Raw genomic sequence first — 25194 nt, 5'->3', positions numbered from 1 at the left:
AATAATTTTTTTATCATGATAAGAGTATCCTAAGAAAATTATTATTTCGAAAGATTGGATAGGTAAAGGAATAAATAAATTCTGTTTTGCTTGCAATAGAGAGCGTCGTTCATTTCGACAGACTAGCATCGCGTTAATGTGTTTGCGATTTCCTGACGAGAATCTTTTTTCGGTTGGACTTTGGACGATGACGCAAATAGCAAGATATTTGGACGAAAATAATAGCGGAGGTAGACGTGCGGTAGGTCAGCGAGCGGCACGAATTTCGAAAAGTTCAAGCAAATAGTCCCGTCAAACGTCATTATTTGAGTTCACGTGGATGACAACGCGCAGTTTTACTCTCAAATGGAAGCGTTTAAACATATTATTTCCTCTTGCATAAGTCTCAAAAGTGCGAAAAAGATCACGGAATTTAAAAGAAAATAAAAACACGCCCCGGGCTCTCTTTGTTTTTAAATTCGCACGCTCTATTCCGTTGAAAAATTACATTTATAATTCCTCGCTCGGACACTTTCGGCGTCTTTCTCTTCAGAGTTTTTAAAACTCTAGGTATCGACGTAGTCCTTCCACAAGCCAAAGCTGATCTCTGTATCTCAAATGTCAGAAGAGATCCAAACTATTTCCGACACGGGGGTGAGAAAAAAAAATTCCCAATGATTTCTATCGACGATATGAATTACTCTTTCCTTGTCGCGCCCAGGAGCAACGCTGATAAACCTCGTGAGTCCGTCTCCTCCGATCCTTTCCGGGCTCGGCGGCGTCGCCTCTCTTTGTCCGGCCCGGTCGTGTGTATCCTTACTTTACTCGCGTGTTGCACCAGGTCTCCGGAGCTATCTCTCTCCGGTTCGCGAGTGTTGCAGTTGCAGTCGCACGCACGACGGGGGGCGGGAGGGGGGGGCGCGGGGCGCAGGCCTTGGGAGAGTTCGCTGCACCTCCCGTCCGTCCGTCCGTCTCTCTGTCCTGCCTCCTCCCTCCCTTCCGCGTGCTCCCCCGCGCCTCCCGCGCTGTCCACCTTCCTCGTCTACCCTTCTCTCTTCCTCCTCCTCGTCCTCGACGACTACTTCCCCTTTCCAAGTCGCCGCTAGCTTCGCACATGGACACACGTGGTCGTGTGCGTTTGCATAGACGCGTGTGTGCGTCTCTCCTCTGCCTCTGCCTCTTCTTCCCCTTTATCCTCCGCGAGAAAAGGAGATACGACACGATCTTTGGGCAGCGCGACTCTCGAGAGACGACGGATTCCTTGTCGGGAATGTAGAATTAGCGTCACGAGTATAGATAGATCTTCCTCTCGAAATCTCGCTACCGGAATTATCACGTGTTTTTTAAAACCGAGTTAATTGACACGTGTAGCTCTGCGACAAAAACAGGCAAGATGATTTAAGTTATGTATGCGTAGAAGAATTGAAATATGGAGTTTTTGAACATCGGAATGGATTTGAATTCTTGAAGCACTTCGCGTGGAAAAAAGTCATAATTCCCTGGAAAGCTCTCTGCATGTTTTACGTTTATCTCTATCGAGTTCGTTAAATCGTGAACAAAGCAGGAAGCTTCGAAAGAAACGTCTTCCATCGACGTTTTCAGAGCAGAGCGGATTCGCCTCACTTTCGTTGGTCGCAATCTCCGCTCGCCTCCTCCTGCTCGCGAATCGAACGGCGATATTCGACGTCTCTTGTCTCGAAGCCGACGAACAACGAGACCGGAGAGAACGAAAGTGCAACCATGTTGCGTTTACGGCTATAAGCATGGAGCTGTGCCAAGCTGCGTGTACAGTCGGTGCGGGTAACTCTCTCTGGTAGACACAATAAACGTTTCTTGAAGGTATGTCTCGTGACAAGAGGGCCGAGTGTTCCGCAAAAAAGAGTAGCCGGGAGGAAGCCGGGAAGGTCGATAGAGATCGACGACTTCCGATGCGACGAGATAATGCTCGATCGAGAGATATCTCGTCGCGACGTTTAATTAATTACTTAAGATCACCGCACAAAGAGCATGTCAGAGAGAGAAAGAAAAGCGGAAAATTTTGCGTTTCTATGTCAAAGATAATAGATTGAAAATGATTTGTATTATAGATTAAAAATAATCTATTATATAGATATCTGTGCATTTTAGTTTTTGTTAAGAGATTGAAAATAATTTATAACTGGAAAAAAGCCATACGAGAAATTGGGATTGCAATATTGAGGATTATAAATGATGGAGATTGAATTATTATCATGCAATTAAAAACAAAAAAGATCAATAATCTGCTTAATTAAATTACATTGGCAAAAGTTACTCTTCATTAAATTAATTTAGGAAAAGATATATTTCTACTCAGTAGCATTTATATATAATTAAATTTTGTGCTCCGAATATGGTGCATTTAAATATCTCATTTATAATATTATTTATATAATCATTGTAAATGTAATATAAATTTTCGTCGAAAATTTTTTGTGTTCTGGAAAATATTGTGTATTTTTCTTAAATTTTTAGGGAATTATGAAAATGTATAGACATAGATAAAGTAAAATAATACATGATACAAATGAAAATGACGTAATAATATATAAACAACGTCGCTTTTCATGAGATATTTATTTATTATCAAGATTAAAAGTACAAATCTCTGAAATGGAAAATCGATTGAAAATGAGAGACAGAGGCGAAGAGAAAATTTCAACTTTAGCTTGACGAGGGAAATTGCAAGTATGAAATCTGTCCAGAGATCATCGAGATACACTGGCGAGATGGATCTCGCGCGATGACACGATTCCGATCCCGACCGCTAATCAACCGACCGAAGACGAAGACGCGGGGGGGGGGGGGGGGGGAAGCGCGACGTAACCGAGAAAGAAGAATTGCAAAAGGCGTATTTAGCAACGAGCAGCGGGAAGGAAGAGGGGGAGGAGGAGGAAGAAGAAGCGGAGGCCCTCCCGGTCGTTCCGGCCGCGTGCGACCGAGCGCGTTGTAGACACAATAAAGGGGAACGTTTTAAACAATAACTTCGCGGGCGGACGCGCGTGTGGGAGAGAGAAAGGTGCACGTGCGTGCGTGCGTGAATACGGCCGACTATGCGTGTTGTTCTCGCTGGAATACGGATCGCGGACCTTGGAAGCCGTTCGTAGCGGATCGAGAGAATCTTTCCGGTTCTCGCGGACGTGAGCCGAGGGGATTCTTCTTCTTCTTGTTCTCCTCCTTCTCCTATTTTGCCTGCTTCTTCCTCCTCCTCCCGCGCCCTGTCCTCCTCCTCGCCCATCTCGTCGTTTGCTCTCCCTCTTCTTCTTCTTCTTCTTCTTCTTCTTCTTCTTCTTCGACGTGTGTCCTTGGAAAGTCGCATGCACGGGACTGCTTCACGGTTTCTGGCACCTTCTCGTAACTGCTCGTCGAACACGCGCCACGCTTCGCGGGACGCGCGGGACGTAGGGTCCTTATCCGTGCAAAGCAGCACCGAGAATTCCCGGATTCCTGGGTGAAGGACGATGACGATGATACAGACGTGACTGTTTTAATTATATTGCGAAAATTCATTTACGAGAAGAGCTGTAAGCTCGCTTTCGCGCGTGAAAATTATCTCGAGGTCCATCTAGCTTGCGTTTCGCAATCAATTATTACGATCGTCGCTTTAATATTAAGGTTTATCGCTCCATGAAATTCAAAGTGCAAAGATGTCGGAGAACGTTTGCGTAAATAATTTTTACTCTTGCGGAAAGAAATAAAAATACGAAAGAGATTTTGACGTTTGTTTTCATCGAAAAATGAAAACGTCGGCATGAAAATTTTCCGGCCGTTGTTATGTGGAACGCGACGGCGATTTCGCCGGCGATTTTTCTTTCCCGCGCGTTTGCTCGCTTGCTTCGGGTCGTGATTTTCACAGGAGGAAAACGAGGCGAGTGGCGCGCGCGCGCGCGCGCCTCGGCGGATCCGCCACCCTCGTGTCCTTGAAGAGTCTCGGATCACGAGAGGAGGCCTCCTTCACGGTTTCTGGCACCTTCGGGCACATCCGCCGCGCGCATTTTACTCCTCTTCCATCCAATGCTAATCTAGAGACGATCAAATTTAACGAGCTATCGATAGTCTTCTCTTCATTGATTATCCAATATTATTCAAAAATCAATATTTCCCAACAGCTGATTAGGTTTTGATCGTAATCTCGCGACGATAATTAAAAAATTGTAATTAAACAATTAAAACTCGCACTCGATATCGAAGAGATATTTAATGGCATAGAATTATCGCGCGAGAAATCTGTGCATTTTGGTTTTTGTTTGCGATATTATCTTGTTAGATGTTACTTTTAGAGACCTGGGATTATTATGAGAACATTGGAAATCTTTAATAATGTCCAGCGCAAAATCTTAAATTTACCCTTTTGCTTCGAGTGATTTGAAGCGATGAGGAGGCAAAAAGAAGGAGAAGAAATCATCCGCATCGGGGAGAAACGTGTCGAGGAAAAGTGCGCGTTAGTCTCGGACTGAATCACCGGCTAATATCTCTTCCTCCTCTCTTTTCACCTTCCCGCAAGAATAGCGAAAAATTAAAGGCGCTTCCACGCCGACGAGTCTAACGAATCACGCAATATTTAGAGAAATTCTCGGTGCATTGCCTATTAATCCTTAATTGTAACGGTCGATTACTCGTTATCTTACTAGGGAATCTATTCAATATGTAACATTTATATTTAATATAATATTTAATATTTAATATTAATATTTAATATATTAATTATTATAATATTTAATATTCTCGCGAATTAATTGCATTTTTTGCAAATAATTTTAGTATTAAAAATTGCGATAAAAAATCTAGATTTGTCCCATGCTTGCGTAATGATTAATTTTCTGAAATAACGCGGTCGAATAATACAATTTCTTTTAATATGAAAGGTAAAGAATTTTTCTGGCATTGCATCGATAAATAATCTATCGGCCATTTTGCGTAATCGATTGTCGAGATTTATTTCTGTAAATACGCAAATATTTCGCAATATTGATAGTTAGATCTATCGCTGGGGTGAGATTTTTTTCCGCAAAGCACATTTCTCTCTCGTGCGGCGAGAGTAGCTGGACGCGTTGCAATTATCGGAAGGTGCATGCATGTTGGCGATTCGTGTTAATTCTTTCTAAGCCGTTTAATCGAATCGCCACGCTAGATATTAATTGCGGGACGACGAGAAGAGAACGGGACGGGATGCACTTTCTTCGCCGCGGTGCACGCGCATCGTTAATTAACGCGTTCGTTAAAACATCTTTCTCCACCGCCGCGATCTCGTGTGTCCACGAAAGCCCATGATTTTCTGAGATTTTCGCGATAACGCGTTTTATTTCTTTTCTCCGACTCGATGATTACGACACGGTACATTTACATGTTTCTGGAGAGACACATTTTATGTGAAAGCTTATTTGGTAATTTTGGGAAATTAAGAAAATATAATTATAACAATGGTAAGGAAACTATCAAAATGTCAAAAATTCTCGATACAATTTAAATTATAAGTAGAAATTACTTTTTTCTGTTTTGAATCTCATTAATATTAAGGGATTGCTATCAGTGAAACTTGTTTGCGCTTCGAAGAGTCGAGAGCAATGAATAAATGATAAAGTTTGGTGCGCGAGACAATAAGAGATCGAGATGACAATTGGAAAGGTTGACGGCGTTCGACGTAGAAAGTCGAAGAAAGAGAACGTGACGCTTACATGCAGAAAATTGAACGGCAAACTAGTACTACCACAATGTTTGCGATAAATAATTAGCGGACACGTCACGCGCGTATGCGGCTTTGTATGTAATCCATGTGATTAGTCTCGTTGGCCGTCAATTATGGATAACCAAGTAAATATAGATCAAATATATATCCAAATAAATGAACGAACAATTAAATAAATAAATAAATAAATAAAAATAATGGAGGAGAGGAGATGGACGCAAATAGCGGAGTAATGGCCGAAGAAATAAAGAAAGCGTAGGATTTATCTTTCGAAAGAGAGAGATTATAACCTTTCCACATCTCTGAAGAAAATAGGCAAAGTATAATTGTGTGTTGATTAAAGTATCCTTTTCTCGAGTAGCAGTTGCATGCTACCAACTTTTTCACGCATAAAAATAGAAAAAATATACGTGTTTTCATGTACGTTAAATTAAAAAAATATATATTTTTTAATGGTAATAATATTAGAATTATTTAAATTAAAGAAAAAAATATATGAACTTTATTATACTGATTATTATTCAAAAATTTCAGTTTATGTTAAAAGCGCAATTATTTTATTTGCAGAGGAATTTTAAAGAAAGATTTATGCAGTACATTTGTTGCATTATCTTATCTTTGGAAAATGATATACCTTTATTGTATTGTCTAAATTAAAAAAAAAAATATTAGAAATGAATCTTGCGAAATCTTTTAACGCGCAGAATCGATATATCCTTTTGTCATAACATGATAGTCGTCTTGTTGGATGTGCTTAAGACTAATCGAGATACTATCGTGTTTCTGGGTCACTCGGTCATATATTACCGAATTAGCCGGTGAAAAATAAGTGTGGTCATTCTTCCGCAGCGTTTTATTAAAGCCGAGCGTATCATTCGCGAATGCGTAACATGCGTCATTTTATAGTAAAATCCAGAAAAACATTTTCAAATTTTCGAAACTTTCGAGAAATGCTGGATAAATTTAAAATCATCGTTTTAAGTGATAATTTACATTTTTTTATAATAAATAAAATAACAGAGACGTGATGATGTATTATTTATTATGAAAGTATATTTTTGCATCCAAAATTAATATTTTAAACTATTGTTACGTAAAATGATCGAAAATCCAGTGTGCTATTTCTTTGCAAATAATTTTCGAGATTTAACACGAGCACAGTTGTAAAGAATGATATTTTTAGAATATTTGAAATTTGAAGTTATTCATAAACTCTGAGAGGCGCGAATGTTGGCGAAATGTTTTGAACACTGTAAAACTTTCAATTTCGATCGAAACCAAACGTGTCGGTATCAAGTGGTTGTTGACGCGCGATAAAATAATAGGGTAAATAACACAATTTCCATAGTTTTCCATTGTTTTATTCTGTCCTACGCAATATATGAAAAACTTGTCAAAATCTACCATCTGTTATTAAACAATACAATGAGTCGTATAAAATGCATAGTGACGGATTGGAAATCGCAGTTTTCCTGGATCGGGCGTTTCGTTTTGTGATCGACGAGAGTTACGAGATTTTCTCTCCCGGGGTCGGCAGCGTCGGCCGTTTTTGCGCTAAAATAACTCCGGTCCCCCGTCGACGTGGTGGCTCTGCCCCACGGAGGAACGACAAATCGAGGATACTAACGTCAGTGTCTCGTTCTCTACCCGCGTGCAAGACCCTTTAATGCAGATGTCTCCCGCCATCGCGGCGCAGAAATTCATTTCGCGTTGTAAAAACTCAAATGTCGGCCTTTCAAACGATTCCGCTTCTGATAATTGCACGAGATAAGTTTGCCAAAAAGTCCAGGAGTGTTTTCAAAAGTTCATTCGCTTACATTTTATTTCGCTTTTAATTCAGCTTTAATTATACAGATACTTAATGTCAAATGTAATAAAAAAATTACTTTCTTAATATATTTCATATACAGGGTGTTTCTTAATAAGTGCGAAAAATTTTAGATTCTTTGTGGAAAATTAAGGGGGGTTTTTCATATAAACATATATTCCCTCCCTGTGGAGTTACACTCCTCTAAAAATGGGGGTAAAAATTAGGTTTTTAGATTTTTATTATAATTTTGTTTTTGTTCCAATTTTTCCAACATTTACTCTAATTTTATTTGTATTTTAAAATTTAACTTTTCGTAATTCGAAACCTATTTAGCATCGTGCTGTGCATGATAACATATTTTATTTTTTTCTTGAAAATTACTGATTTTATGAAAAAAATAAAAGAAATAAAAAAGTTTCTAAATAAATCACTTTTTAATGCATATTTTTAGATGATCATATTCCGGCTCATTAAAAAGTTGTAATAAAAAATTGAATATGAGTTGCTAGTTTCATCCCCTTATAACACACAATACGGAAGGTTAAAAAAATATTAATAAATAAGAAAATATCCATCTAATTTCATTTCTTTAATTTGTTCCAAATTTGAGAAAAAAATAAAAATCGAAACATCCTGTATATGATATATTCTATTATTAATAAAATCTCAGTATGAAAGCGCTAAAAAGTGTTTTTTAGGAATCTTCGATAAGCAAAATTGTTGAGACATCCGGCATATCGAATTGAAAATCGAATGGATTGCGATAACGCACATTTGCGATCGAATGTTGGTCGATCTTTATAATGTAAGGGCGATTCGTCACGATCTCTTGCGTCGATGTGGCATTTAACGAGTGTACAAGTTCCACGCAAACCGCGATAAAACTTTGAAACTATCTATCGTGTCCGGTACTCGCGACTCGATCGATGAATTCATCTGGGGAAGACACCGCGCCGACAGGTATCGGAAAATGTCACTTGTTCTTTAGCTTTCTTATGAAGCAAGATTTCTTCTCGTCAATTGCGATGCAATACTTTTAGATTTATACATTGTATCATTCGTGTCTTGTTTTTCTTACTTTAAATCTTTAGCATCAAACACTCAAGAAAATGGATGCTTTCAAATCTTTCATCAATCTTCGGAATCAATGGCAATAATTATATATCGATGCGTGTATATATTTTTAAATGCATTAATCAATCATTTACGATTCTTCAGATCCGTGCATTTAATAACTAAAGAGATAGAAGCTCTTCGTAGAAAAAATCCAATATTTACTTTTTTTAATGAACTTTTATATCAATAATATTAAATTAATGGACAACTTTTTGTATTCGTCGAAATAATACAAAATGAAATTTTAGTTCTTGATACAAGTGGCGCTTTTATTTATGGCAACAACATGAACGGTTGGGACTGGATCTTTATTTAAAAAATTGATCGCTCTACTAAATTCTCCAGATTGCCACAAAATCGTTTATACCCATCGTTATAGTTTCTCTGGGACGCGCGATATTTTAGACTTATTGTCCTTAAATTCGAATCTTAATCAGATAAAAAGATGTGTAAAAATAATAAACATAATATAGAAATATTTCAAAATTACGTGTGAAAATTATTTACAAGGATACAAATCAGCTGATTGTAGTTGGAATAAATTTTTCCACCCATTTATCAACTATAATTTCACTTCTCTATTTTATCTTTGGTTCTTCAGCATTTAAATTTTAATGCGATTTATTCGCCCACTTGTACGTCTTTCATTTTTTTTACGGAGAGCAGAATTGCGGTGCCGACGAGGACTTGTTTGGACGTCGCGCGACGTCATCGACGAGGAGCAGCGTTCTCGTTGAGGAAATCCTTTGACAATGACGCGATGCGTTCTGGGAAGCGAGCGCTTCTTTCGTTGTCTCCGGTTATGTACCCCTCCCCTCGGGGGCAGCGAGATCGCATAGTCGGAGAGCCAATAATTCTGCGATCTCTATCGCAATCTATCGAGCACCTCGATATAGCGCGCTCGAGGCCTGCCAAGCCTTCCTTGCAACGAATACGCGAGGCCTCGGTGTCTCTCGAGAACGATAGATAGTCGACCGATAAGTAGCCGCTGATAATCCGAATATTATACATATAGGATCGTCGTCGCCACGTGAAATCAAATCCGTTCGGAAACCTAGAGTATGATAAATGGATTGAAATTTTAAATTTTAAATTATTTATAATTTAATTTTTATAATTTATAATTATTTATAATTTTAAATTATTATATTTTTAATTTTTAAATTATTTATTATATTATTAATTTCTAAATTATTTATATTTTTAATTTTCAAATTATTTATTATATTATTAATTTCTAAATTATTTATATTTTTAATTTTCAAATTATTTATTATATTATTAATTTTTAAATTATTTATATTTTTAATTTTCAAATTATTTATTATATTCTTAATTTTTAAATTATTTATATTTTTAATTCTTAAATTATTATTTAGTGGAAAAAATAAATTGCGCGCATCCTCGCAAAATCTATTTACAATTCGAAGCAATTCATTAAAGTAATAGCAACGAATATGCAAAAATTAATTCAATTTATATCGCCATGTATGTTCAATTGTGTTATTCTTCTCGGAAAGGAACGTTAGGTTGATTTTTCTCTCTCTCTTGTACACAAAGAGAAGGGATCGAGAGGCACAGCGCCTACGCACGGCCGCCTTTTCGGTGAAGGAAAGGTGAGTCGACCGGCGTGGCGCGAGTTACGAAACGTCACCGCTTCGAAATTCGATTCGCGTATCGCCGCTCGAGAGCGAGCAGTCGCAGTTGCACCTGTGTTTACCGGCTGCAGCGCGCGGCCGAGACTCCGGATTGGAAGGAAGAGAGTTCCTTCTCCCGGCGACCTCGGCCACGCACGTTCACCTATACCGCGAAGCGTCGCGAGCTAGCATTCCCGTGCGTGCACGAGCCTCCCTCCCGCTCCCCCCCCTCCCCCCCGTGAGACGGACAGACGGACCAGCGCGTCAAGGCGGAAACAATGTCAGGGGCCCTCGTCGTGGGCCGAGAGAGCCATGCGATCGAATTTTCCGCCATTCCTCGTGTGGAAGAGCGAGTTGACGAGCTTTCTCGTGGAAAGTTGGGCGACTTCATCGTAGAGATTGACACTTTGACAATCTCAGAGCTGACCTTTCGATTTAATACGAATATCTTGGTCTCAAAGGTAAAAATGTATTAATCGAGATTCTTTGACAGTTCTAGTTTACTATGTTTTCGAGCGTTTGACGTGTAATGGAATGATGATATTTTGATAATTTCCGCAAATATAAAATTGCATTTATGCTGTTTATATACACTATTTGTTACATTTGCAAAATTGCCATTCAATACATCGACTATTATATATCCATCATTTGTTTCCGATATTATTTCGCGCGAGCTCCATTCTCGAGAACGCGATAGTTACTCGCCCCGCTAGTTTCATTCCGGCTTATTTTGAGATCCAAAACTACTCGTATTTCTCGACGATCGAAGGTTAATGTCACGCGAGGGGCACGGGTGCGTCAGCAGCCCGTTGCGAGCTTTCGGCGTCCTATCCCAATAGACGGAAAGATAGCTTTCCCTCGCGAGAGACGAAAGGATAAAGAACGGGGGGAGCGAATGGAGGAGAGAGAGAGAGAGAGAGGAGGAAAAAAGGAGAAAGAGAGACATTTATTATTAGAGGCCAGCGGGACCAGGCCGTCGTTGCCTCCGCAGGGAGGGTGTCACGGGATCCGACATTGCGGTAGGCTACGCATATCCCGCGCGTTGCTTGCGTCGCGCCGCATGTGTAATGGTACCGTGTCGTTGACGCATACGTGCGACAGCCGCCGCGCCGCATCGCCGACTGGTGCCTCTCTCGGCGGAGCGCGGACGGACGGACGGCGCGCCGAGCGCGGCCGAAGACGGCCGAGCGGGCGGTCGGGCGCCCCGAAGGGAGCTTGGTGGCGAGGCGCGGGGCGGGACGGAGCGGGGCGGGGTGCGGCGCGACGCGACGCGGCGACGTGCGCGAGCGAGAGCGAGTCCGGCGCGCGGAGTCGGAGTGTGAGAGCCTGGAGAGAAGTAGTGAGTGAACGCGCGCGAGAGTCTGGACTAGCGGGCTACCCCGGTTCCGAGTCAGTCAGTGTGCCACCGGCGACCGTAGCCTCGGTGCAGGAGAACGCGGTTACGCTCCGGCAGGTCGATCGCGTCTCCGTCTCTCCACTTTTTTTTTCTCTCTCTCTCTCTCTCCCTTTTCGGAGGCCTCTTTGGAGAGCGAACGAGTATCGCAGGGTACCAGATTACGCGATTAAGAAGTAATAGTGACCGAGCGAGTGGACGGTAACCGAGTCCGGAGCCTCTTCTTCTTGGCGCGCGACAGCTTTTTCCGGCTGTCATCGTCGAGGCTGACTTTTACCGCGTCGGCGAACGTTTCGCGAGAGGTGAGAACAAGTGAACGGGTTGAGTCATCGGAAACGCGGACGCGCACCTCGCGGAAAAGCGAGCGGGATTTGAATCGACGTTGAAAGATACGGGCTTGTTTTCGCGCGAGGATCCTTCTCCGTCCGTTTTTCCCTCGCGAAATCGTACGCTCGTTTCTATAGTCGCGTTCTACCCCGGCTCGGCGATATAGATAGATAGTCGGACCTTCGATAAGCCGGAAGTGAGACGCCGCGTCTTTCATCGGTCTCGAGAGCAGGGAGGACAAGCACCTCGCGAGAAGACGACAAGAACCGAGGTTCGAGGTACGATTCGAAGGACACGGGGAATCTCTCCGGCAAGTGCAATGTCGTAAAACCGTCGTCGCTTCGGAAAGTGCGGGATAACACACGTTTCGCGAAAGGATTACGAGATGCCGTACCAAGTGTCCTGGTAGTGTAGCGCGCGGGGAGGATCTATCGAAGGGATTCGGGAAGAGGAGGAGGAGGAGGAAGAGCGTCGAGTCTCTTGACAGTCCCGAGGAATCATGCTCGAGGACCAGCCGTTGGATCTGAGCGTCCGCGTCGGCGACTACGCGGAGCTCGCCAGGGAGGACCGGGACGACGGACAGGATCAGCGGGAGCGCAAGGACCTGTCCGCGGACGATTACGGGAACCGCGCGGCCGCGGCCGCGCTCAGGCTGCGCGGATGCTTCGCCGAGTCCGAGTACGGCCAGGAGCAGGAGCGGGACGACCGCACCTGCTCCGAGGACTCGGACGACTCGTGCTCCGACAACAACCAGAAGAACGGCGGCGCGAGGTCGCGCTCCAGGCCGCCCGGCACCAAACCCTACAAGAAGAACCTCATGAAACGATACCGTAAGTCGAGACTCGATCACGCGCGTTTCTTATCGTTGCCGGAAATGTTTCCTCTTGGGGTTTCGAGTTTCTTTTAATATTTTACTGCTCTTAGGTATTTTTTACATTTTTTTTTAGAGCAAATCAGTTAATTTTATTTAATCTTCGGAAAGCGGAAAATGACGTTTTCCTCAAAATTTTGAAACTTGTATATTAGAAAAAGATTTTTTTCTAGTTTCACTTTGGATCGCGGGAAGATGAAATATTATCGCAGAAATGTCTAGGGAAATTTATCTCGATTCGCTCGGCGAAAGGGATTAATCTCGAGATTATCACTCATATGTCGACAGATACCTTCGTACATATTAATCGCGACATATTGGTCGTCTACTTGGACGCTTATCTAACGGTAAAAATTTCCTCAGGTTGTCGTACAACAATTCATACGCAATTCACGACCGTCACATGTGTCATTCATCAATGTGTCATTCCTATGATAAGGTGGCTAATGTGTCATCGCGACTCGATTTAGCGCACATTTTTCAGTCGCTAATTTATCGAACAAAATCTGATGATTAAAGATCAGCTGATCACAAGTGACAAAGGGCATGCTCCTCCTCGAGAATGATCAGCTGACCCTTATTAATCTATTAATAATATCAAGGAATTCCTTTTTCTTTTTCTTTTTCTCCTCTCCGCATATATGGTGTCGTGAAAAGAAATTCCTACATCTACTTTGCTCGACGAAGCGCAATTCGTGTCGCGTATGATCCATACGGTGCGCACGCATATGCGTCGGGCCAGTGCGTAATTTCGGCCGATAAAAATATTACGCAAGCCGCCGCCGCCGAAGGTCGTTTCGCGAAACGGCGGCGGTGGAATCGTGATATTCGTCGACCCGTTTCGCGTAATCGGGCCCCACAATCGTTATCGCGCCGTGAGGTCTCCTCTCTCTCTCTCTCTCTCGCACCCAGTCAGATAATACCTTGTGACCTGCCCCAACCCCAACAAAATTAGAGCCTCTCGCGTATCGCTCGTACGACTCGTTCGATCTCTCTCGGCCCGATTGTCCTCTCGATCGAAATTCGACATTGCTGCTTGGATACACCGGATATCGTTTTACATGTACAAACAAGTTTCGGAAAAATAAAACTTCTCGACTGATCGCGATGTGTTTTCGGATGCTGCTTTATTTTCCTGTTAGCTTTTTTAATAATATTCAGAGTTGGAAGGAGAATTTAATCGTTTCTCAACAGTTTTAAACGTAAATTTTTGCTTAAACGATTAATTTCTGCCTTTTTAAATAAAATTGTTGAAATGATATGATTACGTTTTTCCTCTCTTTCTAATTTTAATATTATACATTTTTTAAACAGTCTCTCTCTTTCCCTCTTTATATGAAATTAAATGACGATAGAGATTTTATTTTCTTTGTCTACATTTTGTAAATTTTATTCTCGATAAATCTTGCATTTTTAATCTCTTATTACATAAAAATTATTATTATTAATCTTGATACTGTAGGGTGGAAATATCGATTTGAAATTATTTAAAAAAATCAAATAATCGAAAACAGATTATTTTACAAATATGAAAAACATGTACATTTAATTTGTGTATTTACTTTTTAATCGATCATAAAATGCAACAATTCCTTCAATTACATTTAATATCTGATTTTGCTTAAATCTCCTAGCTATTAATATTATCATGCGATATATTAATGCATCGTCTTATTCTCTGTTATATTTCTCGTGTTACATTTTTATATTATTTTATCGCGTCTTGAATTTTATTGGCTTGTTCTTTCGCGTGCCTTTAGAAAATCTCATTTTGAGATTTTTGTAATTTTATGAAACGCTTTCATAACGAAAAATTTCTGCGGAAACGATGCAGCAACGGAAAATATAATATAACGGCAATATAACGGAAACATTCTTAACCCTTTCGAAAACTGACCAGAATAACACAGAGCTTAACAATAACTTGCCTGCTAATATAATGGTACTGTCTCTGACTTTTTATTTTGTTAATAAAAGTTTTTTAAAGAAGGGGAAATAACACTTTATTTTCCAACATATTTTACCCTTGTCATCTTTTCAAACGTTACTGTAAGAGTTTGCTGAAAAATAAATATTTTTTTCGGCAGAAGATAAAAAAGAAAGAAAGGGTGAAATTTGTCAACCTAATCGTCTCGAAGTTGAGTCGCTCTATTAATCTTATAAAAGCGCGATTAATAAAGCCGACAATCATCGAGCTGGCAGGGTTTTAATAGTCGATTAAAAAAAAAGCGTTCTATCACGTATGCGAAGAAAAAAGAAAAAGAAAGCATCCGGATGCTTAAACGTGACTTTTTATTACTCATCGTTTTTTTATGCAGCATCAGGAAAAAAATTAGAGATCCTTTTTAGAAAAAGTACCGTTTTCTTTAATGAACCCTTTTCCTGTCGTCTTTCCGAACCCTTTGGGCCTGGAACGATGAACGAAAATCGAGAATACAAACAACGCGTCATCGTTTCTCGCTCTCGTTACAATCCATTCGAGAAATCATCGGAGAAAGTCAAGAAGACCGACAAAATAAAGGAAATGACAAAGGAAATAGGTATAAAACGCAGACAAAAATGTAATAATTTGAGCTTTCTTTCTGTTTTTCTACCGGCTTTTTTGATAGTTTTTCTATCTTTTCTTCTATTCTTGGTAGCAAGGCCTTTCAAATGTCAGGTTACCAAAATTATAAATGGTGTTTACACCGGTAACTGGAACTATTTCCGTTGTCGTCAGCTTCCGACTATCCACACTCTCTACTACATTGTTTGATTTTTACATTCATTTTTTTTAGTTATAATATCTTTTTTTCTCGATAATTCTTTGAAGGCTTTCACAAGTAACCAGTACAAATTATAAATTTGTATTTATACTTGTAACTAAAATAATTTTCGACTCAAAGTCATTGCTTTCGATTACACCCTTTTCATTGTTCGACATCCAGGATAATTTTATTTTATCATAAAATGCTTATTTTTCTCTCTCCCTCTCTCTTTTTTCGATAATTCTTTATTTTCATAAAATCCTTTTATTGTCAAAAAATTTTTTAATATAATGCTAGATATAATTTCGATTAAAATTTAAGTTTGCAGGAAAATATCTAACAAATGTACAAGAATAAGATAAAGTAAAGTAAAATACATAAAAAGAAGAGACGAATCAAATAAAGATTTTAAAAGGAGTATGCTAGGAATTGTCTAATGGGATAATTGCATATAGCGTTTTCTCTCTCTGTCTCTCTTCTTCTATAATTTTAATCTTCAGAGAGAGAAAGAGAGAGAAGGAATACAAGGGAAGATTAATCGCATGTGCCGTCGAGGTCGTCTCGGCAGTTTCCGCGAAAGTCATCGCATACTTCCTGCTCTGGTTAGCGAACTCTGGTCAACAATCATCGCACCGATTCTCCGAAATGTAACGCGCGTTATCAGATAAAATCGTTATCGCGCGCGTAAGAAGTGTGCCAACGTGCAGAGAGAGAAAGAGAGAAAGAGAGAGAGAAGGATGGCAGAAATTATTTTATTGTGTCGAGTGTGAGGTTCTCGAGCGAGATAAGTCGGCCACGTAATCAGATAAAGTGAAATTATGAATTGTCTCTAGGTGATGAAATTATGTGAAAGCATATAATTATAACGTCGCGTCCGATTTCGGCCAATTGATTGAAAAGCGGCGTTTATCGACTCGTATTTTCGATATATATTTAAATATTGCTTACAATCTTAATTTCTTTTTACAATTTTAATTTATAATCATGTATGTCTAAAATTGCTTATATACACATTTTTGTTGTAGCGTTTGACATATTAATAGATATACATATACGTATACACGTGTATTATAAATACAGGGTGTCCCGGACTTAAGACTTTATAAAAATGTTCAAACTACTGACTACTGTCGAAGATACAATCGCGCTCACTGCAGAATCCTATTTTTTATTTTATATTGACTCCTCAATCGATATAAAAAAAATCTATGTCTCTGAGCACAGGAGAACGTAACGCGCCGATTGGTAATCTTTAATCTTTTGTAGCGCCGAAACTACATCTTCCTCAACATTTTGGTATTAAGATTTTCGTCTCCAAATGATCTCAGGAATCTGCTATTAACGGTTGATTCGTTAAGTCCGGGACACCCTGTATATATCTATTTATGCAAATGAAATAGTGTCGCAAATATTGTCACGCGACATTAGCATCGACATTAACATAATTGCGACATAATTGCAAAGTTGGAGTTGTGTGGATTTGGAAAATCATTTGAATGCCTGAATAGATCTTTAAATTTTTCTCGATGCACCGGCAAATGCATAATAATTTACGCTCGCTGTCCATCGCCTTGCATTTTAATGCTGTAACGCGCAACGTGTTATGAATATGGATGCTCATTAACAGCGACTTGCAAGATTCTCGAAACAATCTCGGCATCGATCGGTTTCACTTGTTACTCTTCATTCTTCACGAACGAACGCATTGTTAAAAATCTGGCGGGTTGTTTTTCTTGGGAGAGGAAAATAGCATCGCATGCAAAGATAGGATAGAGACGCGGGAGAATAAAACGAATAATATTTGTAGTAAGAGAGGTGGAAGAGAAGGGGAACGAGGAAAGTCGGAAGGTAAATAACTCCGATCTTTAAATCACTCTAAGCGCGAATTTGCGCTCCTTCGCTCTCTTTCTCCCTGCTCTTCTCTCCCCTTCTCGATCTCGCGAGAGGAAGACGGATTACTTCCGGTTGCGCTTCTCTCTCGGAACATACGAGCGGCTCGGCGAGTTAATCAGGAAATGAAGATGCTTCGATCGCCTCCTTGGGGGGAAACGCGGCGTCTGTCGACCGTAGGGTTAATCAGGGACTTGCGCTCACGGGGGTTGCTCCATCTCCTTTCTTGCCGCCTTCGTCCCGCCTTTTTTTCTTGGCGGATTACGGTACGAGAAAAAAGAAAACGAGAGTCTGGACACGCCCTGAAGAGCACCGGATGATGTCGTTAACCTGGGATAGTCCCGAGTCCGACGTCGAGGGACGTGCGTTCACGTTTGTCGCCTTATTTATAAAGGGATTTCCTTCGATTCTTCGGTTACCACATCGTCAGATTTGCTCTCTAGATAATTTCTAAAGCAATTATCCAATTGTACAATATCGCGGATGAGATACGTAAATATAGTCGTTTATTTAACATGGTAAGATTGAAGATACCTGATATTCATTGGGACTATGATTGATGAAGAATTTCCGCGCTGCAGATGATGAAACGCAACGGTCGTCGGCGTTTGTATTTAAATAGCTAATGGTTCGAAGAAACGCGCGGGCTCATTGTGATTCAGGATATTGGTCCGCCAAGGAAGGAAGGAAGGAAGGAAGGACTCGCTTCCTGTCTGCTCGCACCCTCTTGTAGCAGCAGCAGCTTGCTTTTTCCATTCCTTTCCGATCTACGAATCTCTAGGTTCCATTTTATTCGCACGACAATGTGCGATTTCACTTTTCACGAATCAAAGTATTAGAGGCTCTACAAATCGACATGTTCCGATCTAGTTTTTATATTATATACTTGAGTAAGATACGAATGCGTTCTATATTCAAGTACTTTTTTATTCCTTCAAGTCGCAGAATAATAGTAGTCGGTTCACTTTCTAGTCGAAAATTAAATATGCTAATTTGACGAAAAGTACGAGTTTTTTTGTATTATTTATATACATGAGATATTTTAATTGGACACACACAAATTATTTTCTCGAGGACGTACGCTAGTTACTAGATTGTGTTCTAAAATCATTATATTGATAATTGATATTTGCATTTGTGCAATGATAAAGTATGACTAACTAGACCGAGATTTGTGAATCATCGATTATAAGCGATTGCGAGGTGAAAGTTGCCGATTTGAAACAGAGAGTTGCAAGATGTAGGGATATGAAGAGTTGAAAATTGAATGTTAGGGGAATTTACATTCTCTCTTTTATCCACACATGTACAAATTTATATTCTATAACATCAGTATCATTTTATTTATTAATTAAAATCGTATTCATTTAAATCCTTACATCTTGAATCGTGCATTTCACGACGACCGTGTACGTCAGCATCTGGTAGTTGAATAATTTGAAATCATAAAACTACCGGCGCGTAGCCTTCACAACCGTAAGAAGTAACACATCCGTTAATATAGCTCTTTTGAATCACGAGAGCGAGGGACGTCAACAGGATGTCAATATCGAGCGCGGATCTCTCTCAAGTGCAATTTTAAAATTATCCCCGAATGCGCTCGCGAAACTGACCTACATCCTGCGAGCGGACCCCCTCGCGGCCGCTCTTTGCACGCTTAATTTCCCTCGCGCCGCCCTCGTTTCTTCTTCCTTTTTTTTCCGCGCGCCTCCTCTTTTTTTTCCTTCGCTCGCCAAAAAAGCTCGTGGGCTTCTCTGCTTTTTCTCGACTCGCAAGATTCAGACCCTCGCATCTTTCGCACCCTTTTTATTCCGCTTACCGACTCGCGCCACCACCGATCGTCTTTACAACCTCCGCTAAGATTTTTTTTTTTATAGTCACCGAGAGGGAAAAGCAACGCCGATCCGACGCTAGCCTTTTTTTTCCTCCTCCTTGAAACCAAGAACTTCTTCCTGCGTCTTTGACCAAGAAGAGGGACGATGATTACCCTCGTTCGCCCTTTTCTCGGTCCACCCTTTTACCCCGTGAGCGGTCTCACGCCTCACGAATTTCCGCTCCGTCCGGCCGGGATCGATTTCTCGCGGCATTTTCCACGCCGATCGGCCCGGAAGAGAGTGTGCCCACGAGAATAGGAGCGGCGGGTGCCGAGATGGGGGAAGAGAGAGAGTGAGATGCCGCGGGAACGACGGGGAGAGAGGCAGGGTGACAAGCGTGCGCGCGCGCGCGCGCGGAGGGGGTGAAGGACGACGTGCTGTAGGCGGTCGCGATAGGAAAACTAGGGTAGACTGTCCTTGTGCTCTCGGGTGGTTATTGGAACGTTGGCACAGCGACGCTTACCTTCGTCTACCGGGTGTCCCGTTCGCGCCATCTTTCGCCGCGTTCCTTTATCATTCGCGAAAACGCGACCTGGTTTCTTTTCGAGGGAAAAAATTCATTGGAGATAGTAGCCCGATTTTTCATGTTTTTTTTTAGATATATAAATTTATATATATTATATTCTCCACTCGATCACACGAAGAGTATGTCTTCAAAGTTACGTAAAGCTTCAGTTTTGAAAGTAAATTTTTACTTTCAATTGTGTTGCATTCTTTTATATATAATACACATCACAAAAATAATTATATATTTTTAATATAATTTTAATATATATTTTTAATATTTATAATTTTATTTTTAAATTTTATTTATATTTTTAATATATTTTATAATTATATTTTTAAAATTTTCTATTTTTTTATTACTTGAAACTTTCTTACTTCAAAGTTTGAGACTCAAATCATACGTCGAGTAAAATATGTATATTTGGGGATTATGATTAATGGATTAGTGTTTGAGATTTAGGATAAAGTTTATAGTCTTCGGCTTTTACCCTTTCTATAATCTGGAGGAAACAAATGGGAATGTTGAAGTATAAACTTTATGTTTGTACTTGGAGGAACAAGACGCGCGTCTTGGTTCTGCTAAGCGGAACTCTTTACGCTTCTCGAATCATTGAAATTCGATACTCGTGCGGAGGAAGCCGTAAAATCGTTTTAGGAACGTGGGATATTCGGAATATATCGGCCGTGTATACATATATAAACCGGGTGTTCTAAGACAGCTGCATGACATCGCGGCACCATTGTATTCCCGATTAATTCAACTCAATATTTTCGAAATCAAGCGATTGCGCAAGAGAAAGATCGCAAATATAATATAATTAATGCATATTATATAATTTCATATTAATTTTAATTTATTACTTTTTTTTCAATATATTTATCAAGATATTTAATATCAAAAATTGAAAAACAGCTTTCCATTATATTTTTATTAACAAAAATTGATTTTATATCATAATCATCTGTAAATCTTACGATTTTGCCAGTACTGTGTATTTTTGATAGCGCTAATTTTCAAAGAATGGAGGCAAAGTTCTCACTTTAATAAGAGAAACGTCGCGCAAGATTTATTCATTTTGATTAAATCGCTCGAGGGTGAAACGCGCGCGATTTGCATCACGATAAGATGCACCATCATCACATAATGCGGCGATAAAAACCATACAAGTAAGAATAGATATTCGCGTATTCGAGAATATATATCTGATCGCGAGCTAAACGTTTGATGGATCGATCGATGGACGATATCGGGGAGCTTGTAAGATACTTTTCACCCGATCGATCTCGCACAATCGGGTATCACGATCGTTATTGGCGAAGCGCCTAATTAACGGTGCTATCGTCGCTCGATAGGGACACCCTGTAGAGCGATCGATATCTCCCACAAGCGGCGCATTAATTATCAACTGGCGGCTGCAATCACGACTGGAAAATAATCAGCCGACGCGGCCGCGCAATTAATTTCCAGCTCGCATCAAATTTTACATGCCGATTGATCGATAGGGAAGTAATGGCGCGTCGGGAATATAAAACGAACGGCACGCACTCGACTGTGCGAGCGGGTTGCATGAATTTGCGATCTGTTTTTCACAGAACATGTTTCCGATATCTATCCCTGGCGGGTATGAATTTGTTACGAAGGGATTTTTTAGTGAATCAGCTTGCTGGAATTAATTTACCGAAAATTACAAGTGGGAATTTGCGCTAGATGCGAACTCGCGATTTCGCGAGCGTTTACAAAATCAAGTTTTACGTATCGGTGAATCAACAGAAATGTTGGAAAACTACTTTGGCTGTAACGAGGGAGTTTTGTTTTACCTGAAAAAAATTATTTTTCGCTGTTGTGATAATTTTTGCAATCGCTAAATCTGTTATCGAGGAATTTTGTTGGGGTAATTATTGGGGAAAATTAGGAATGCAAAAACTTTACCGACGCACAGTTGCAATTTCGATTTTAAGATTGTATATTATATACATTAAAATATTTAGTGTTATTCAACTTCTTTATATATCTTTTCTCTTGTCAAGATATTTAAAGTTATAAACTTGTAAATTTGGAGCTTTGCTTTATATTTAACTTTTATTCTTGAAACAGACACAATTTCGCAGTTATAAATATTATATATTAGCTATATATATTATTACAGTTATATATATATTATCCAAAAAAAAGATTTAGAAAAAAAAATTAAAATTTTCAAATTGAAATTTTAGAAGAAACGCTTCGCTGATGATAAGAGATATCATTCAATCTATATTTATCAGAAATACACGTGTTGTCAAAATTGACACATGTTCACCGACAGTTGTTGATTAATGTCAAAATTCTCAAGAGTCAGAGAACCGAGTCGACGACGACAAAAAACGACGGAACGAAAAGGGACACCCGTTATAGATAGAGTGAAGAGACGGGGAGCTCTACGTGTGTACGCAAACGGTGCATAGAGGAAGAGCAGCGCGCGTCGTTGAATGCACCAGCCCTGACCTACATAGTAGAGCGTATTGTGAGCTAGGTGAGCCTACGCTAGAGTCGCCTAGACCATTATAGCAACGAGACGTAGGGTATAGTCCTCCCCCTTCCTTCCCTCCCACCTCGCCTTTCGCGGAGAGACGCGCAAACCGTGTTAATCGCTCTCGCGCTTTTTGTTCGGTTTTTGAAATCTGACCGGAAAGGGGGACAAGGGGATGACGAGGATATAAAGGGTGCTCCGTTACGCTGATGCAACTCGAGTTTTGCTCGCGTTGTACGGAAAAAGGGGAGAGGAAGGGATTCAAAAGTGTATGCAATTATTGTGGCATAAATATGACATTTCTGTCGTGACGAGGCATTTTTTTTTCTTTTTCTTCATGCTTGCAAGCTAGACACAGATTAATATGCGGTCAACATCGGTGATATAAATTTCTAGGCTATTTATAGCTTATATGTAACCATAAGGCACGTGGATTATCAGACTAAATATTACTACATTTTATTCTATATTATCTTACAACAGATAATTTTTATAAAAATAGCCAACTATCTGCGAGATGGGGAGTATGTTTTCGGAGCAACAAGTTTCATTCACTTCTTTTCTAAAAATTGCCGAATGGAATTGATTCGGTTATCACGCCACATTGGTTTTATCGCGGAGGAATATTATATCTAACCATGGCCCACTGTCACAATTACTCTCTATGTCACCGACTGACCCGCTCATTTACTCGATTCGTATTCATGCGCGCGCGCACCACCGGCTGGTGCATTTGACAAGTAAGAGAGAGAGAGAGAGAGAGAGAGAGACCTAACGGGCGATGATATCGCTCGTGCCCGCGTTATTATATCATCATCGGCGACGGTGCCGCGGCACGATTAACATTATGCAATACGCGCGTTTTATACGGGATGGCCGTTACGTGCCGCTCGTGGCATTGCACAATGCAACGAGAATACGTACTATTTTCCAATCCAAAGCGAGTACAATATCTCCCGTTGGTGCTCGCTCGCGAGAGAACGACGCAACGTCGTCGTCGACGTTCCCGCCGCTTGTCCTTGACACCCTTTTCCCGCATCCTCCTTCTCGCTTTACGCGCGCGAATTAAGCGACCTCGACCGGCAATTCGCGAACTGGTCGCCGGTAATCTTTTTGGCGGATTGTCGCAATCGGTTCCCCGATCGACGCGAGTGCCATCGATTCCCGGAGGAGGAGGAAGAACTCGTTTAGAGGGAAAAAAGGAAAGTTCTCGTCGAACACCGCGATGAGGTAACGTTCCAATCGGGTTGCGCAATTAAGAAATTAGATTCCTACGTCGTTAGCTTACATAATGAGTTCTTTGCGAGAAACAACTGGACTTTGAGGCTACGATGAGGTGTCCACCGCGCCTTCCTTCGACTCGAGTTAATTGGCTCTGCCGATTAATTCAACTTCTCCAACGGGAGATATATTTTTCACACCCAAGAGAATTCTCGCTGGAAGAGAAAACGTAAAAGAGACGTTCACGTTGCACATAATAACGTCTGACTCTTCTTCCAAATAGGTATCATTTCGTATATAAGCAACACGATTTTAATTAAAATCATGTTGATTTGAAATTATTATTATATCATATAGCAAAAATATTGATATATAATATATATTTGATAAAATAATTTTATTTAATCCGAATAGAGGCAACCGCGAAAATATCTCTCGACTGTTTCAGATGAGAAAAGAGCTTTTATTTATTTAAATAAAATGGCAACTTTTTATGTTTTATAAAAAACTCGATATTTTTTCCAAAAAAGAAAATAGTAAAAACAAAAGTGTAAATTAAGTGTATAAAAATATAATTAAAAGTGTAAAAAAAAGTATTTATTATATTATTTAAGGGCAATTAAAGGGATCTTTTTATTAAACATTTTATAATTAAATAACATGGAATAATAAAAGAGAGAGAAGGAAAGAAAAGCAAAAAGAGAATTGTACATCATCTTCGAAAAGAAATCCTTATAAATTTTCTTGAACATTTAATCACCAAACAGTTGACAGTTTATCGAACTATCCCTAGTAGTATTGTTTGTTCAAAGGAAGCGAAAGTAAGTTGAAAAGAATTGGCAATTATATATCCGTAAAAAAAAGAATTTCTTTCTTAAGGAAACTGTGCCAGACTGTTTAGAAAAAAAAGGAATGCTCGGTGAATAAACAATTCTATTGCGAAGAGGGATGGGAAAGCGATAGAAGAGAAGAAAGAAAGCAGGCAGCGAACGAGATAAGTGTCTAAGGGTTCGTGGGCCATGTGGCGTTACCCATCTCGCCCTCGGTACCTGAAATTCCAGACGATACCGTTAGATGCGTGTCGATCACGATCCCGAGAGAATGAAATAACCCAGTTTCTCGCGATCCTACGCGCGCGCTTTTAACGGTACTTGCCGGAGAGCCCCCGATTTTACGCCCTAATGAGAGGGGAAGGGTTGCCCACCCCCGTGAGAAAAGAATTCATCCGACCGTCGCGAAACCCCCCTGTAAAACACACGCGCCCACTCAGGTATCTTTCTTTTTTCCTCTCTCCTCGATCCTTTTCCTCCCATTTCCTTTACGCAAGACATTGTTGCGGTAATAGGAGTCTGTTTGAATGTGGGTCTCTCCTTCGCTTTGTATCCAACATGTCAATGTTAAAAGGCACCACAGGAAGCCATGTAGCTTCCGTGTCTTTTAAATTTATAAAGTTTATTTATCTCAAATATTTTCTAAAGCGAGTTATAACTTTTAATATTACAGAAAATGCATCGAGAACGTACAAGAATTCAATTAGTCACTTGAGAATTTTCTGTACAAGTGAAAATATTTTTATCGGTATTTTTTTAAATTGAAAATTTTGAA

The 25194-nt window shown here is 40.2% G+C and overlaps 1 protein-coding gene across 7 annotated transcripts in view; it reads left to right on the top strand.

The window, feature by feature from the left end:
* Eip74ef (Ecdysone-induced protein E74) overlaps positions 1–25194 on the top strand; it is a 178843-nt gene that overhangs the window by 109167 nt on the left and 44482 nt on the right. The window contains exon 1 of one of the 7 annotated variants that reach the window (XM_083082317.1): positions 11528–12799. The exons of the other annotated variants lie outside the window; for them this stretch is intronic. Within the exon in view, the coding sequence (XP_082938443.1) occupies positions 12469–12799 (331 nt within the window). The 5' untranslated portion in view covers positions 11528–12468. Of the gene's footprint in view, positions 1–11527; positions 12800–25194 lie in introns of those variants that run through there. 7 annotated transcript variants of the gene reach the window in all.

This window comes from Camponotus vicinus, unplaced genomic scaffold (assembly GCF_025532165.1).
Source record: "Camponotus vicinus isolate PSW18456_S1 unplaced genomic scaffold, iyCamVici1.0 SCAF_11, whole genome shotgun sequence".
NCBI lineage: Eukaryota > Metazoa > Arthropoda > Insecta > Hymenoptera > Formicidae > Camponotus > Camponotus vicinus.
Note: the sequence above shows the minus strand (reverse complement) of the source record. Positions and strands in the feature narration are given on the sequence as shown.